The sequence below is a fragment of the Syngnathus scovelli genome, chromosome 17 (assembly GCF_024217435.2).
Source record: "Syngnathus scovelli strain Florida chromosome 17, RoL_Ssco_1.2, whole genome shotgun sequence".
NCBI lineage: Eukaryota > Metazoa > Chordata > Actinopteri > Syngnathiformes > Syngnathidae > Syngnathus > Syngnathus scovelli.
Window position 1 is genome coordinate 9,417,259 of NC_090863.1, and position 14,275 is coordinate 9,431,533.

Genomic DNA, 14,275 nt, shown 5'->3' on the forward strand with positions numbered 1-14,275 from the left:
AACAACCCGGAAAAGGTTCAATTGTACTTCCGGGCCAATGACCAGGAAGTGGAAAATTTCCCGCTCCCGTTTTTCTATTCCTGTTTTGTTTCCGTTGCGCGATTTTTTGCAAATATTGTTTGTAATAAATATCCATTTTATTAACTGTCATGAGGCGGTCGACGAGATCTTCCAGAAGCAGAAATGCTCCAGAAAATGAAGAACGCCAATCTGAGAAAGGTAAGCGCTCACTTGCTGCGCCAAGAACAAAACTCACGACTGTCTACATTTGATTGTTATGAATATTTTATATCAGTATCCGCTGTTATCTTGACTGCGTGTGCCGGTGGAGTTCTTAATATTGTGTTGAAAGTGTTTATTGTCCACACAGTGTCCTGCCACTCGCTCCAAATGGCAGAAATTGGGGATGGATGGATAGATAGAATACACTATTGATCCCAGGGGTCCATAAACCGGCACAGAGGCAGTGGTTGCCTGGCCAGTTGGTACCTAAAATGGTTCCTTTTCTTGTTATATTTTTGAGAGGATTCAAATGTGTTATTTTCTGGCTAAGCCATGTTGAGACTTAAAATTGTTCCTCATCAAGCTCACTGGTTAGTTTAAAAAATAGTTCCTTGTATGGTTCCGAACCTTTGCTAAATCATTTCGGAACCCACAATGTTTATGTTATCAAGAAAACGCAAATGTCTGGCATTGTTATTAAGAGACCAAAAGCGGTTCCTTATCCGGCTAACAAAGGTGTCATCGTGTTATGTGTCAGTCATGTGGCAGTGGCAGGGCGACGAAGCTCAGTGGGAGATGTACTCTCCGTCCGACTGTGCCCTGCTGGACTCGGCCGTGACCTCTGGGCAAACCCGCGTCTCCCTGACTTCGAGTTCAGGGTTGCTCTACGAGGTGGACCTGAAGAAAATGGTCCAAGTCAACTCTGTCACCAAGTTCAAAAGGAAGATCCGCTTGCAGACGCTAAAAGCAGGTGAGCGTGTGTTTGACATCCATTTATTTTATATTAGTCACCAATCAAAAATGTTTCCAGCCAGTTCTGATGACACCGGGGAAGACGCCATTGCTCCCAACGGCGGTCCAGTGGAGGTGAAACAGGAAGCAGAGGAAGGTGAGGAGCAGCTGACCAAAGGCAAGAGGAAACGAGGCAAGAGCACGAGACAGGCCAGCGGCTCAGACAAGAAACTCAAAGAGGAGATGCCACCGAGTGAAGGTGTGTTGGATTGGCACACTCGCACACACCGCTTCCAAACGCTAACCAAAGGGCAACCGACACCCAGTGGCACACAAAGTGATTCACGCTGGATATGAAGTGATCTATGTGTGCAACGTTATGACACACCCTCCGGACCTTTCCGTCCTCTGCTGCAAAAAGTTGTCAAGACGGTGGTGATGAAGGGAAAAGCTCCAGTGGACGCGGAATGCAAAGCCAAGCTCGGCAAGGTATCGCTTGCTCCCAAAACGACGAGGGATCGGGTCGGGCTTGGTATAAGCCAGCCGCTCAAGTTTGGCTGCGTTTGTGTCTTTGGGCCAGGCTCACGTTTACAGCGAAGGAGCGGATGTTTACGACGTGATGCTGAACCAAGTAACTTGCTTCCTTTGGTGGCTTCGTTGGAGTTACGCTCTTTGAGAAAGGGCCCTTCAGCGAGCTTTGTTTCACGGTGTTTCTGCAGACCAACCTTCAGTTCAACAACAACAAATATTACCTGATCCAGCTGCTGGAGGATGACGCGGCCAAGGTGTTCAGCGTGTGGACGAGGTGGGGCAGAGGTGAGTGAGCGAGCCAGCCAGCGCAGGTTACGCTTGCTCTCTCTCTCTTTTTTGGACGTTTTTTTCAACCCACTTGTTGATACCCCCCAGTGGGCAAAGTGGGTCAGTCCAGCCTGACGTCGTGTGGCGGAGACCTGCTGAAGGCCAAAGCGCTCTTCAAGAACAAGTGAGACCATCAGCGTCTCTCATTTCTAAGGTGGATTTTTCCAACTGTTTGAATTCTCGGGCTTCAGGTTCTTGGACAAAACCAAAAACGAGTGGGAGCACAGGACGAGCTTCGAGAAGGTGGCTGGAAAGTACGACATGGTCTACATGGACTACAGCTCGAGTACAAAGGTGTTGTTTTTTTTTTCCTCAAAAAACATTTGGTGTTCTGTTTTCTCCCTTGACATCTTTTGTTAAATTCACTTCCTCCATTTCCCCTTTTTGTCTTCCAAAGTAGATTTATGCTTAACAAACTGTTTTGTATTCCTGCACGCAGGAGGAGAAGCCCATCCCGTCGGTGGCCGAAGCGCCGAAGAAGGCCTCCGAGCTGGACCCAAAGGTCCAGTCTCTGCTTGAGCTCATCTGTGATATCAAAGCCATGGAGGAGGTGGTGCTGGAGATGAAGTTTGACACGCACAAGGCTCCCCTCGGTCAGTCCAAGACAACGCCATCTCCACTCTTGCCGCTGCTTATATTTGCATCCACGTTGCACTCACTTTCCAAGCTTGTTCTCTTCAATTGTGTTCTACTGCAGGCAAGCTGACGGTGGAGCAGATCAGCGCCGGCTACACGGCTCTCAAGAGGATCGAGGCGTGTCTGAAGAAGAAAGACGGCAGCCGTGAGCTGCTGGAGGCCTGTAATCAGTTCTACACTCGCATCCCACATGACTTTGGGTGCGGGGAATACAACTTTATGTTGGTGACATAGAAAATGATGGCCCAAGTCACGTTTTTTTTTTTTTGTCTTTTTATCATGGAAAAACTGAATCTTCACTGTATTTAGAAATTCATTTTGGGAGTAATTTGATGTTAGTTGAGGTGTTTGAGGCAACAAAACATTTTTGGGTCCAAATATGACTTAGGCCATCAGTTTAAGAAGATGATATTTATTCGCTGGTATTTATTTTCTTCTAATTTCTTGCGTAATATATCGTTTGTCTCCCCTAAGGCTAAAAACGCCGCCTCTCATTCGGACCGAGGACGAGCTAAAGAAGAAGATTGAATTGTTGGAGGTAATTGTACTCAAGGAGAGAGATTCATCTTGAGGTTTTAAAATGTTTTTCTTCCCCCCGTGCGCCTGTGCAGGCTCTCAGCGACATCCAGATCGCGGTGAAAATGGTGGAGAGCGCCGGTGACGGCCACGACGAGCATCCTCTGGACCGCCACTACCGCTCCCTCAATTGCCTGCTCCACCCCCTGGACCCACTCGGCGAAGAATACAAGGTCGGCTTTTTTGAGACAGGTTGCCTTTTCCATCAGCGTGTCCTTGGTGTTTTGGACTTTCTTTTTTCTTCTGTGCCAAGGTGATCGAAAAGTACCTGCAGTCCACGCACGCCTCCACGCACTGCGACTACACCATGAGCGTGCTGGATATCTTCTCTGTGGATCGCGACGGCGAGGGCAGCCACTTTCTGTCGCACATTCCTAACAGGTCTGGATGGCAAAGCCGCCGGTGGCATCAGGGATAGCACCATAAGTGTTTATTTTGTTTCTTCTCCCTCCTACCAGGATGCTGCTGTGGCACGGGTCCCGTCTCTCCAACTGGGTGGGCATCCTCAACCAGGGGCTCAGAGTGGCTCCCCCCGAAGCTCCCGTCACAGGTTACATGGTAGGAAAAATCATTTGTACCTAATCCTCATTTTTTTTGGGGACTTTGGCAGAGGTAGCCAAAGAACAATAACACGACACTGCACATGAAAAAATCATTTAAGGAGATTGTTGGTCGGTGAACAATCTAGTAGTCAATCCTAAACTGTGAATGTCTTTGTGTCATTGATTCAGCCATTGTGTTGTTGTTGCAGTTTGGCAAAGGCATCTACTTTGCCGACATGTCGTCCAAGAGCGCCAACTACTGTTTTGCCAGAAACCACAACCAAGTGGGACTGCTGCTGCTGTGCGAGGTATCCGATTGGCGCTGACCACCGTTTCCTTTCCCACCCCATGTGCGATCGGTCGCTAATGTGTGTATGTGCAGGTCGCCCTGGGAGACAGCAACGAGCTGCTGGACGCAGATTACAACGCCGACAACCTGCCGGCAGGCAAACACAGCACCAAGGGCGTCGGGCGGACCGGGCCTGACCCCCAGAATTTTGTCTCTCTGTAAGTAGTTGTTAAGTTTCTGCCTCGAGAACAATAGTGATGTTCCTGGGGTCGTTCTGAACCGGGGCATGTTCGTCCTCATTTAATGTCCATTTACTTCCGGGGTCAATTTGACCCAGAGCAACAGCAATGATTGATCTGAGGTATTTAATATTTTTTTTCATCCATTTCTTAGGACAGCACTAATGTTTACGGGTCAAATTGACCCAAGGTCATTATGGAAGTAGAAGCAGAAGTACTCATTCTGTCTTTGACGTTTCTCAGGAACGGCGTGACCGTTCCGATGGGTCCCGGCGTCAAGACGACGCAGAGGGGGTCTAAGGCCGGAGCTTACTCTCTCCTGTACAACGAGTTCATCGTGTACAACCCGGCGCAGACACGTATGCGCTACCTGCTGCGGGTCCACTTCAACTACGCCTGCCTCTGGTAACAACCACGCTCAGGTGAACATGTCATTATGGGACTGCTGTTTTCAAACATTGGACCGATTACTAACGTGCCTCACATAAAGGAATGTTGCAATCAATTCAATTGTTATCGTCCAAATGATGATCGTGTGAAAATCTGCATACAAAATCTAATTTACTGTAGTCAAACATTAAAGGTGGTAATGGTTGTAAATGATGTTTTTATCTGCCACAAAAATCTTGCACTTGAATGTACTGTTAGCTCAAAGATGACATTTGAAAGATGAACATCTGGACTGTTTTGATTCCGAGCCACTGAAAGTTTGCTTCTGATGCGTTGAGAAATAATACAATGACTGTCGAGAAGTAGGAAAAGAAGGCAGGCGAGAGAGAGGCTTTTAGCGCTTCCCCATCAGGTAGATGAAGATCAGCATGATGTCCAGGTAGATAATGAGAGCCGCGCTGATGTACTCCTCGGGGTCCAGGCGGTAGCTCAGTGCGCCCATCATCAGCTGGCAGTCGGCCATCAGGAACTGAGTTAGGAAGACATTTGTAGGTCCTGCTTGAAACTTCATTTTGAAACCTGACTCAGCCTAACTGGGGTTTGAAAGTAGGGGTGGGGTCCATATTGCAATAAATTGTTCTCTCTGTCGCAATAAATAATCGATACACTGACGGCAAATATCGATTTTTTTTTTTTTTTTGTGAGAGTCGTTATGGTTCTTACCAGTGCGTACAGCAGGGCGCCCAAAGATCCGTAGCAAACCTGAGGGATGTACGCGTAGTAGAAGCTGCTGAAAAAGCCGAACATCAACAAGTCCACCATCATGATGAGCAGTATGCCGTAGCACCAGGAGAAATCGTAGCGTGTCTGTGGAGTGATCAATCCCGTCAGAACGAATGAGCTGTGCTTAGAAACGGCCATGTCCAGGATCAAACCTGACCTGCGCCGAGAAGGCGATGATGCTGAGGGAGATGACCAAGGTGCTGGCCATGGTGATGATGACGGCCCGGGTGTCGTGGTAGGAGGCCATGGTGCCCACCACGTACGACAGGCTCAGCGTCACGATGACCTAAGGAAGGGTTTAAAAACACAAAGCAAAAAAATCACCATCATTGACACCATCATTAAAAACCTGAACCTAGGCTTAAAACCCTAACCCTGCCCAAGAGCAGAACCCTTCCACAGTTGATCCCTGAGAAACACAATAGCACTCACTAGCAATTAGGAATTGGAGGCTCACTTACCAGGCCGATGATGTTCCAGGGGTGTCTTCGCCGGAGGGACTTGGCGCAGTTGAGGGCACTGGCGACCACAATGAAGATGATGAAGGAGCTGACGTAGACCCAAATGCTGGCCTGCACCGCCTTCTTCACCACACTGGAGAAGGTGAATAAACTCACCACGCTGAACGTGAACACCAGCTGTAGGGTCAGGATGCTAAACACCTACGGCGGGCGGACAGGCGGGTGAGGCACACCCGTTGGTTCACTCACATTCAATCAGGCACTTTGTCAAAATTGATATTTGAGCCATCACCAACCTTGCGAACAAACGCTCTCCTGACCGTCTTGTCATCGAAAGCTGACGTCTCGGCCAGCGGGACGTCCTCCGGCTGAGTCTCTTCTTTAGTATCCACGCAGGACTGCTCGCCCTCTGTCACGTCGCATCCCGCAGTTTCACCGTTGGGTTCGCCGTCTTCTAATAAGTCTTGCGAGTAGGGCGGTGGTTCTTGCTGCGTCGGTTCTTCGTACGGTGGAGGCGATGCTTGAGCGGGCACGTTGAAACCCGAGGGCTCCAATGTCGTCTCGCCTTGATCTGACATTCTAGTGATGAAAAATTGAGCCAAAAATCTTTCGTTTTATGGCATTGTTTGTTGTACAAATAAATGGGGAGGATTTTAAAAGCACACAAATCACTGTGTGCGGACATTTTGAAAAAGTGAAATGAAATGGATTTGACTGAACTATTGAAATTTAACAGGCAGGGGAGACTTGAAGCACAGTATTTGATTTGCGCCACCGTTTGTGTGCAAATATCCGTTGGTCAAACAGTTGCAAAATTGCCGCTTTGGATTCTAGTCAATAAGGGTTTTGATTGTATGTCATCGTTAAGATTGGAATGAGTATTTGGAAGATTTAATCGGCAGAAGCATGTGGAACAAGTCCAATAGCGAAACAGGGTGGAATGATCAAAAGCAAAGACGAATTTTGGTGCAGAACATTAATTCTCTTGTCATTTTAAAATATATTTGATTAGAAGGAGTATATTAATCACGGGGAAATTCATGAACAAAATATTCAGAGCACACAAATATAGTTCGTCATCTTTCTTATTTAGACCATAGACAAAAGCACTAATAATAATAATAATAATAATATATATATATATATATATATATATATATATATATATATATATATATATAGTATTTTACTGTCTCAATATTTATTTTAATTATACAAAATAAAAAAACACCTCAAATTAATTCAATAAACTAATCGAATTTTCCCAAAATTTTCTTTCATTTGATGAAATTGTCGGTAGTGAGAAAGCGCGTCTCTTACCTTTTTTGTTGGCTGCTTGTGTGCGACTGACAACCCTTCAGGTGTGAGACCACTTGCTGACACTTTTATAGGGGAAGTTCAACCTCCCAAAAAAAGCAACTGCTGCTTTTTTACACGGCAACCAATATTATTATACATTTGCTTCAAATTAACAAGCGCAAACTGTAACACATTGACCCTGATATATATGTATAAATGTAATTTATTAAAATATACAAGATGGTTTTGAAAATTTCGTGTAAACATCTTGATGCGAGAAAATCCAAGTTAAAACGTAGTATTTGACGTTATGGAAGTGAGGCAAGATGGAGACATATCTTACAGCAAGACGTGATGAAACAATTTGTGAAATACAAAAAGAACCAAGTGTGCAAATTGGGAGCTCTGCGTAATCAAAAAGAAGGAGCTTCCTGAGTCCCAAAGTCACAGCCAAAACACTTTCAATTCAATTTCAGAGCAATATGGTTGTCATTGAAAGTATTATTAAATGTTTTTGGGGATAAAAACAACCTTTTTTTCCCCTCCTTCATGACTGCTGCATTAAGTTGACCATATGTGTAATGATAGAAATGTACAATAGATGGCAACATGAACTAAAATGACAACCATTGACTGGATAGATGGAGTTATCTTAAATCTCAGCACAAAATCCATATTTGCTACTTAAACATAGCATGTTGCAGCAACTACATGGACATAGAAAGGATAAAAATTTTCCATAGCAACATTTACAAGAAAACAGCGCTTGGATTTTTGGGGGGACTGAAGAGAGACATTCTTCTTCCGCAGTTGAGTAAATAAATGCCGAACATATGGCAAAAATGGACCTCCAAGCACATCTTCTTTTGTTTTTGTTTTTTTGTTGTTTTCCCTGGTTTTTCGGCACGGTTGTCACGAGTCCATGAGACCAAGGCGCCGGTCGACATCTCCCGTGTGGAACAGGAAGTCGTCGTCGTGCAGGTCGTGGATCAAATCGAACCCTGCGCCACATGTTTGGTAAAGCCACATATTATTATTCACGGCTATTCTCAACCAGTGATAAAGTGTGGTATGGGCTCCCTCTAGTGGTGCACAAAAGAATCACTGAATTAAATGCTAATTAATGCTTGCGTTTGATGAAACGGTTCCTACCGGCAGGGGGCGCTGTCGAGGCTTCCGGGAAATACGCCGGCACTTGGGCAACACCTTCGTCGGCGATTGTCCGAAACAGCCTCCTCTCCCCAAAGAGTTCGCTGGGGAACGCTAAAGCAAAGTAGAGTCAAACTGGAGTGAAGCTGCATTTGTGATCTTGCTGTTGTTGTGATAGCTGGTTGCCATGACTACCTTGTTGTTGTTGTTGCTGCAGTTGAGCGTCATCTGACCTCACAAACAGCGCTTCCATCCTGTCAATCAAAAGTGTCACATTTTCAATTTCCCACTTTCCAGGAGCTGCAACTCAAGGCAAAATGGTCGGTTTGAAATGGCTGGTTGTTGGAAAGTAGCATACGTGCACATAGGTGTCCAATATTACTAGCAGCTCCGAGGCAGATACTATTGTCATATCTGACTCGGCAAAATTCAGACAATAAGTCCAAACAAACATTGATCCTGCAAGACATCTAAAGGTTAAAAAAGATCTCACGCAGTGGAAAAACATGATTTCCACCTTAGTTTGAGGGGGGTGTATCCAGGAATGTGCTGACTGAGCACAAACACTCTGACTCAACATGGAAACCGAAGGCTGCCAAGCGCAAAAAGAAAAGCAACTGTAGGGATGATATGCAGCTGGGGGGAGGGGGGGGGGGGGTCGTAAAGGGGGTTTGGGTGGACGATGGAGCGTTCCTTCTTGTTGGTCCCTCGAGGTGGGGGGATGGGGGGGGAAGGCCTTTTTGCTGGATGCTTCATAAATCAGCCTTGTGCTGGCCGGCCAGCTTTGCCTACATCTGATTGGACGAAACCTTCTTACTCGCTTTGTGTGTCCAAACCATCTTAAGTCCAGTTGGCTTGATAAAGAGAAGACTTGAAGGTTTTACTCGGAAGTAAACTGACACAACAGCAGTAGAATTTCCAGAGTGGAGCAGCCCAGATGTCAGGAAACTCCGAGTTCAAGTAAACAGCAAAAAGCCAACTTTTTGACTGACCCTTGGAAGCTTTCCTCCGTGCAGTAATGGTGGACATCCACCAGGGGGGGCACCACAGAGTCTGAGCTCCCTCCGTTTGTGTAAGAACCTGAAGGAGACACGATTAGTACCCCTCAAGGGTTTAGTTGAAAAACTAAACAAAAAACGTTTGATAGCTTGTGTACAGATTGGTATACCTGGAAAGTTGTTGAAGCCCGGAAGAGCTGAGCCGGTTTGAGCTGATTCCGCTACAGAGTCAATTTGAACCTGTGACAATGACGGATCTTAATAATTCAAGAGTCAGACTTGATAACAACGTGCATATTCATTAATCTGGCAAACACTTGGAAATCAAGCTTCCTATACATATTCCACCGTCGTACCTGGGCCTCCCGCACACCTTTGGCCGAATGAGTCTTGGCGTGTTTCCGCAGAGAGCTCGGGTCGGTGTATCGCTTGGCGCACCCCGGGATTTGACAGGCGTACGGCTTCTGTGAGAAAAATAAGATCAGAAACAAACAGGATTTGTATGAAGGTGCAGGGCTTCGAGACTTGACCGACCGTGTCAAGGTGTGTTCTTTGGTGCTTAGCGCGATCGCTTGAGTTGCTGAAGGCCTTGGAGCAGCCAAGGTGCTGGCAGATGTACGGCTTCTCCCCTGTGTGGCTCCGCAGATGGATCTTCAGGTTCTCCAGGCGAGAAAATGCCTTGGAGCAGCCTTCAAACTGCAAAAAATGGCAACATCCATTGAGGTTTCCTCATTATGCCATCTTGTCCTCTGCTTTTGTCTTCAGCCAACAAGGACATTTGCCCCCAAGTCTGTGGTGTCTTTATCTTAGCAACTCACCATGCACTTGTTGGGCTTCTCCCCAGAGTGCACCCTCATATGGATGAGCAGCTTGTACCGTGCATTGAAGGGCTTTCGGCGTCGGATGCAGTCGTCCCAGAAGCAGGCAAAGTCCTCGCCCTTACGCTGGTCCACGTGCACCTTTTCGATGTGCCTCGCAAGTTCCTCCTGACTCCTGCAGGTAGCGCTGCAGTCGGTCCAAAGACACCGCCGGTCACATACCGTGGTGTCCTTTGCGGGCTCTTGTTTTACATCCTCCGCTACTTTTTGAGATGCGGTCCACCCGGGAAGATCGTGGCATACGGGAAGGGTAGTCTGGGAACTATTACAGAATCCCTTAGAGACTTTAGGACTTGTGCAGAATCCCTTCTTGGTGCTGTCAGGTTTCCACCCGCAGGTGAGATCCAGAGAGGCCACGGAAGTCCTAGGCGCGCAGCAAAACCCGACACCACCCGATGACTGGATCCCGGAATACAGTGTTCCCTGGTGGTCCTCCCCGTCTCGAAAGAAACCAGGAAGAGTCATCCGGGAGTCCAGGCGTCCAAGGTCCATGGGTCCAAAGTCCGGGGGCCACATCTCGGGCGTCGATATGATGCCGTCGAGCTGTCCTGAACACCTCTCGGGTGTCACATTTTTAACAAGCGGAGTCTTCGCAGTCAGACCTATTTAGTGTGCTGTGTGGAGAAACAAGACTGAGCATGATTTGGGGATCCAGGAAAAGTCCCTTTGATCAGAAATCTTAGCTTTCACACCAATGATTTGAGTACGACTGTGTCAGTGTTTAAAAAAAGACACTTTTGAGAAAATGAGTGAAACCTGGTCCACTGGTTTGTTAGTTGGTAAAGATGACAAACCATGGCTTATGGCTTCACTCGTGTCGATGATGTCATTTACAGCAGGTAATGAGTCATGGGTACGACCCGGCCGGGTTCTTTAATGCGGATGCGCCTCAGACGATGAGTAAGTGGACTTCTGAAGAACCAGCCTGGCTCCTAAGTGTATGCTTCATGCCCTTGGTTTACTGTTATAGTCTGCTTTGCTCTTTTATGGTCCTTCCTGTAACACGGAGGCGTGGGAACCGTGAGCCAATACTAATTAGAGAGATTTAAATTGTGTCCGTGGAAATGGACGAGCTTCGGGATTCACAGTTTGGGATCAGGGTAGTAGGTAATGTAAGTGATAGGGCAGGGGTAAAATAGTGGTTGGTGTTAGCTAGGACAAAGTGATCGGCATTTGCTAAGCCTAAAGTTAGCTAAGTTAGCTAACTTTTTGCTTCGGGCTGGGCTGGGATGAATGATGATAGGTAGCGTTTGAGGTTATGATTAGTTTGGGTTCTTCAATTTGGGGTTGGTAAACGTGTTCAGGGTTAGGATGCTTTGGCTTCATGAAGGGTTTAGCTTCGGGTGAGTCCTAACTGTTATCATACTGAGAGACTTTACCAAGCAGACCCCCGTGCAAAGGAGTGCAAGCATGAAGAAAAAACATTCTGGGCTGTGTTCCATAAAGAAGAGTGTTACGGTAAAACTAAAAAAGTTTTCCCACAAAGCCCTCCGTCAGCCAGCACACGCTACGTGGAAATGGCAACCCGCTTGGTCGGTCGGTCTCATGTGGTGTCGCGCTGGCTTAGTTTAGCTAAATACAGCTGTGGCCATTCAAAAGCAGCTAATGTGTGCGCTTGATTTACAAACGCTCTCGCCTCCTGGTCCAGATGGCGAGTGAAAAATGTCAGCGGGAAACCATCCGCAGACACGAGCGCATGTATCCTTCTTATGGCCCAGTCCCAGATCACACGTGACTGACGTCACTGTTTTCCCAACCCGTTGCTGGGTTTTTTAACGACACCAACGAGCTCCCCCCACCCCGCCGTGTGTCCGCATTCGCGCCGATAGTTGGCCGCAGTCCGGCACTTTTCACTTATGGAGCTTGGGGCTCCTGTTTTCAAAGTAACGTCTTGAGAGACCTACCAGGTTGTGCTTTAGTACACGTTCAGGGTTAGGGCAACTGGGGGTTAGGGTCACAAGGTCAAGGATGGATGATAAGGTTGAGGGTAAGGGTAACATTACAGTTAGGGTTAGTGGTTTAGGGTTGGTGGTTGTTGGAAGAGCTGGAGCGACAAATGGATTTTTACTGTCCTGTGATTGCTGCCCCTCCACTAACTTCCACCAACTGTCAACAGCTACGAGAAACAATCAGCAGCCAAAGATCATAGATATTCAGTAAATCACCATCGTCAACGATACGCGACAATATCAGTCACAGACAATTTGTCGGACAGCCTTGGCATCGGCAAAAAACGTTGCAAAATTGTACAGTTAGATTCCTTGCTAGAGACACTAAATTACCTCTTAAAAATGTGGGATAAAAGTCGAATAAATGTACTCACAGGCACGTAACACAACATCCGCTTGTCACCGATCCTTGTGAGGTCGAGGTCTGTTAGAGCGAGTCAAAGCGTTGCAAATGAGTTGCAGCCAGAATACTCCTGACTGCGTCTTTGACGTCTCCACTCTGCTCGGGTCCGAGATGACTGTCAGGGTGCGTGCGCATGCTGGAGGCAACGCTTCCATGTGCGCGCCCGCACATGCTGCAATCTTACCCCCCCTCCATAAAAAAAAAAAAAAATTATACATTCATCATAGTACTGGTTTGAGTATCAGTGAAAAATAAATTAGTAAGGCACAAACATGATAATAATAACAATAATTTTAATATATCACAAGACAACATATTGTGATGTGTATATGAAATATGTGCAAATTATGATTATTATAATTATTAAAACAAAAAAATCAAGCACAAGATTTAAATTATTAATAATAATATTGAATATTAGATATGTTTTATTGTAAGCCTTTGTACACTGAGCATTACTCCGATAGACCAAAGCGTTATCACACTTGAAAGCTTCTTTCTTATTATAGTTTGATGACCTCCTACCGCTTCAAAATATTAGAAACAGCTGTTAGGAGTCAAACCAATATTTTTTTTTTTCTCAGATCAATGGCAATGACCTCCAAACACCCAATCAGGTGGCTCTGATGTTATTGTCTGTAGGCTACTTGCAATCTAGATTGTTGTTAAAAAGCTCTGCCGTGTGCATTAAGCCACAAATTCTCTTCCTAAAACACTGAGGGAGTAGGTGAACAAATTGAGCTGACATGTTCTTGCCATCACGTGGAGATGTCATCATAACCCCGATGTTGGGGAGATGAAGACCCTCGTTTGAAACATCTGCTCCCGAAATGAGCCTGACGGAGGAGGTGCACAAAAGACAGATCTGGTTACCGTCTGGAAAGGCAAGACGGACTTTTTATTGAAGAATCCCAGGAAACCTCACTGCCACATGCACGCGCACGCAGACACAGTCGTACGCACAGTCGTAAACAAACGCTGCAGAACCAGATGGACAATTGGCACAAGAGTCAGATCAAATTAAGATACATAAACATTTTTTTGAATGCAACTCGCGTGATTTTACTAATCATTGATGAGAAGGCCATGTGGTCAAAATCTGGTATTGCTTCAAATAAAATAAAAAAGACTTTGAAACGACTCGATTTTATTATTACAATGTATTAAATCTGCGATGAAGCAATACAGTACATGATGGTTTCATTTTGATTCAAGTGAGTCAAACGTTCTTGTTGTCTCTGTCAGATGTCAAACTTTACGACAATGGCGCTCTATAATACTTATGATAATATGTAAAAACATACTGTTGTGACATAATTTAATGGGATGTAAAGTAGGAAATAGTTTTGGCCACATCTTTTCATTTAACCGACGTGGTGCCGCTCCTTCGGGTGTGCGCGCCTTGGCCACTTGGTGGCAGTATAACACAGTGGTCACAATTTCTTCAGTAATAGTTTTTGCAGTAGATAAAGAATATATGCCCGTGAATACATTTTAGGGGGAGCTAAATCAGTATTGGAGGTTTATTATGGTCAGTAGTTTATCCCCGTTTTTCAAGACCAGCTGGGTTTTTAAGAAAGTTTTTGCACAGACAATTGGGTTGGAGTGTAAACCATTCAACCGCTACTTGTGTATATTTAGGTTTGGGGGAAAATATTGCAATTCCTGTATTAGTCCCCATGTTATGTTTACTCATTATTACTTGCTTTGTGTTTTGAATACGTTTCGAATCTACTGACATAGTCCAACAGCACACTCTGCTGGCAGACACAGCAACGACGATGTTGTTGACTTGCTGTTCCACAATGATGATGGCAAGATATATTATATTTGGTGCTAGGATACGAGTCGGGGATTATTTAATCAAACGT

At 45.8% G+C, this 14,275-nt stretch overlaps 3 protein-coding genes across 7 annotated transcripts; 1 reads left to right on the forward strand and 2 right to left on the reverse strand.

Annotated features, from left to right (window-relative positions):
* The first annotated feature begins 21 nt into the window (after window positions 1-21).
* parp2 (poly (ADP-ribose) polymerase 2) lies at window positions 22-6,846 on the forward strand. 2 transcript variants are annotated; one of them, XM_049747755.1, is made up of 18 exons: window positions 22-219; window positions 761-973; window positions 1,034-1,213; window positions 1,376-1,443; window positions 1,535-1,585; window positions 1,674-1,770; window positions 1,861-1,936; window positions 2,004-2,106; window positions 2,252-2,405; window positions 2,510-2,648; window positions 2,923-2,986; window positions 3,060-3,197; window positions 3,278-3,405; window positions 3,483-3,582; window positions 3,776-3,874; window positions 3,949-4,073; window positions 4,338-4,516; window positions 5,748-6,846. In XM_049747755.1, the coding sequence occupies exons 1-17, from the start codon at window positions 150-152 to the stop codon at window positions 4,501-4,503; spliced, it is 1,971 nt and encodes a 656-aa protein (XP_049603712.1). In that variant the 5' UTR covers window positions 22-149; the 3' UTR covers window positions 4,504-4,516; window positions 5,748-6,846. The 2 variants fall into 2 exon arrangements, with proteins under 2 accessions (XP_049603712.1, XP_049603711.1); XM_049747754.1 differs by having other exon boundaries at window positions 4,338-6,846.
* si:ch211-284o19.8 (protein lifeguard 1) lies at window positions 4,682-7,142 on the reverse strand. The gene is made up of 6 exons (XM_049747907.2): window positions 7,049-7,142; window positions 6,025-6,307; window positions 5,729-5,929; window positions 5,425-5,553; window positions 5,208-5,351; window positions 4,682-5,013 (listed from the first exon to the last, which is right to left on the reverse strand). The coding sequence occupies exons 2-6, from the start codon at window positions 6,304-6,306 to the stop codon at window positions 4,879-4,881; spliced, it is 891 nt and encodes a 296-aa protein (XP_049603864.1). The 5' UTR covers window position 6,307; window positions 7,049-7,142; the 3' UTR covers window positions 4,682-4,878.
* A 90-nt stretch (window positions 7,143-7,232) lies between these two features.
* Window positions 7,233-12,532, reverse strand: LOC125985188 (zinc finger protein GLI2-like). Of its 4 annotated transcripts, none has more exons than XM_049747818.1 (9): window positions 12,376-12,532; window positions 9,993-10,654; window positions 9,709-9,870; window positions 9,531-9,638; window positions 9,345-9,414; window positions 9,169-9,256; window positions 8,372-8,430; window positions 8,180-8,290; window positions 7,233-8,109 (listed from the first exon to the last, which is right to left on the reverse strand). In XM_049747818.1, the coding sequence occupies exons 2-9, from the start codon at window positions 10,566-10,568 to the stop codon at window positions 7,940-7,942; spliced, it is 1,344 nt and encodes a 447-aa protein (XP_049603775.1). In that variant the 5' UTR covers window positions 10,569-10,654; window positions 12,376-12,532; the 3' UTR covers window positions 7,233-7,939. The 4 variants fall into 4 exon arrangements, with proteins under 4 accessions (XP_049603775.1, XP_049603776.1, XP_049603773.1 ...); XM_049747819.1 differs by having other exon boundaries at window positions 7,233-8,028; window positions 9,993-10,666; XM_049747816.1 differs by having other exon boundaries at window positions 9,993-10,666.
* Window positions 12,533-14,275: the final 1,743 nt, after the last annotated feature.

Coding starts and splice junctions, on each gene's coding strand:
- parp2 (XM_049747754.1), top strand. CDS start 150: ATGAGGCGGTCGACGAGATCTTCCAGAAGCAGAAATGCTCCAGAAAAT. Junction 2,107..2,251: donor ACTACAGCTCGAGTACAAAG/GTGTTGTTTTTT, acceptor TCCTGCACGCAG/GAGGAGAAGCCCATCCCGTC. Junction 2,406..2,509: donor CACGCACAAGGCTCCCCTCG/GTCAGTCCAAGA, acceptor GTTCTACTGCAG/GCAAGCTGACGGTGGAGCAG.
- si:ch211-284o19.8 (XM_049747907.2), bottom strand. CDS start 6,306: ATGTCAGATCAAGGCGAGACGACATTGGAGCCCTCGGGTTTCAACGTG. Junction 5,554..5,728: donor CCTGGAACATCATCGGCCTG/GTAAGTGAGCCT, acceptor ACCCTTCCTTAG/GTCATCGTGACGCTGAGCCT. Junction 5,014..5,207: donor GCGCCCTGCTGTACGCACTG/GTAAGAACCATA, acceptor TTCCTAACTCAG/TTCCTGATGGCCGACTGCCA.
- LOC125985188 (XM_049747818.1), bottom strand. CDS start 10,568: ATGTGGCCCCCGGACTTTGGACCCATGGACCTTGGACGCCTGGACTCC. Junction 9,639..9,708: donor AAAGAACACACCTTGACACG/GTCGGTCAAGTC, acceptor TTTTTCTCACAG/AAGCCGTACGCCTGTCAAAT. Junction 9,415..9,530: donor AAGGTGTGCGGGAGGCCCAG/GTACGACGGTGG, acceptor TCATTGTCACAG/GTTCAAATTGACTCTGTAGC.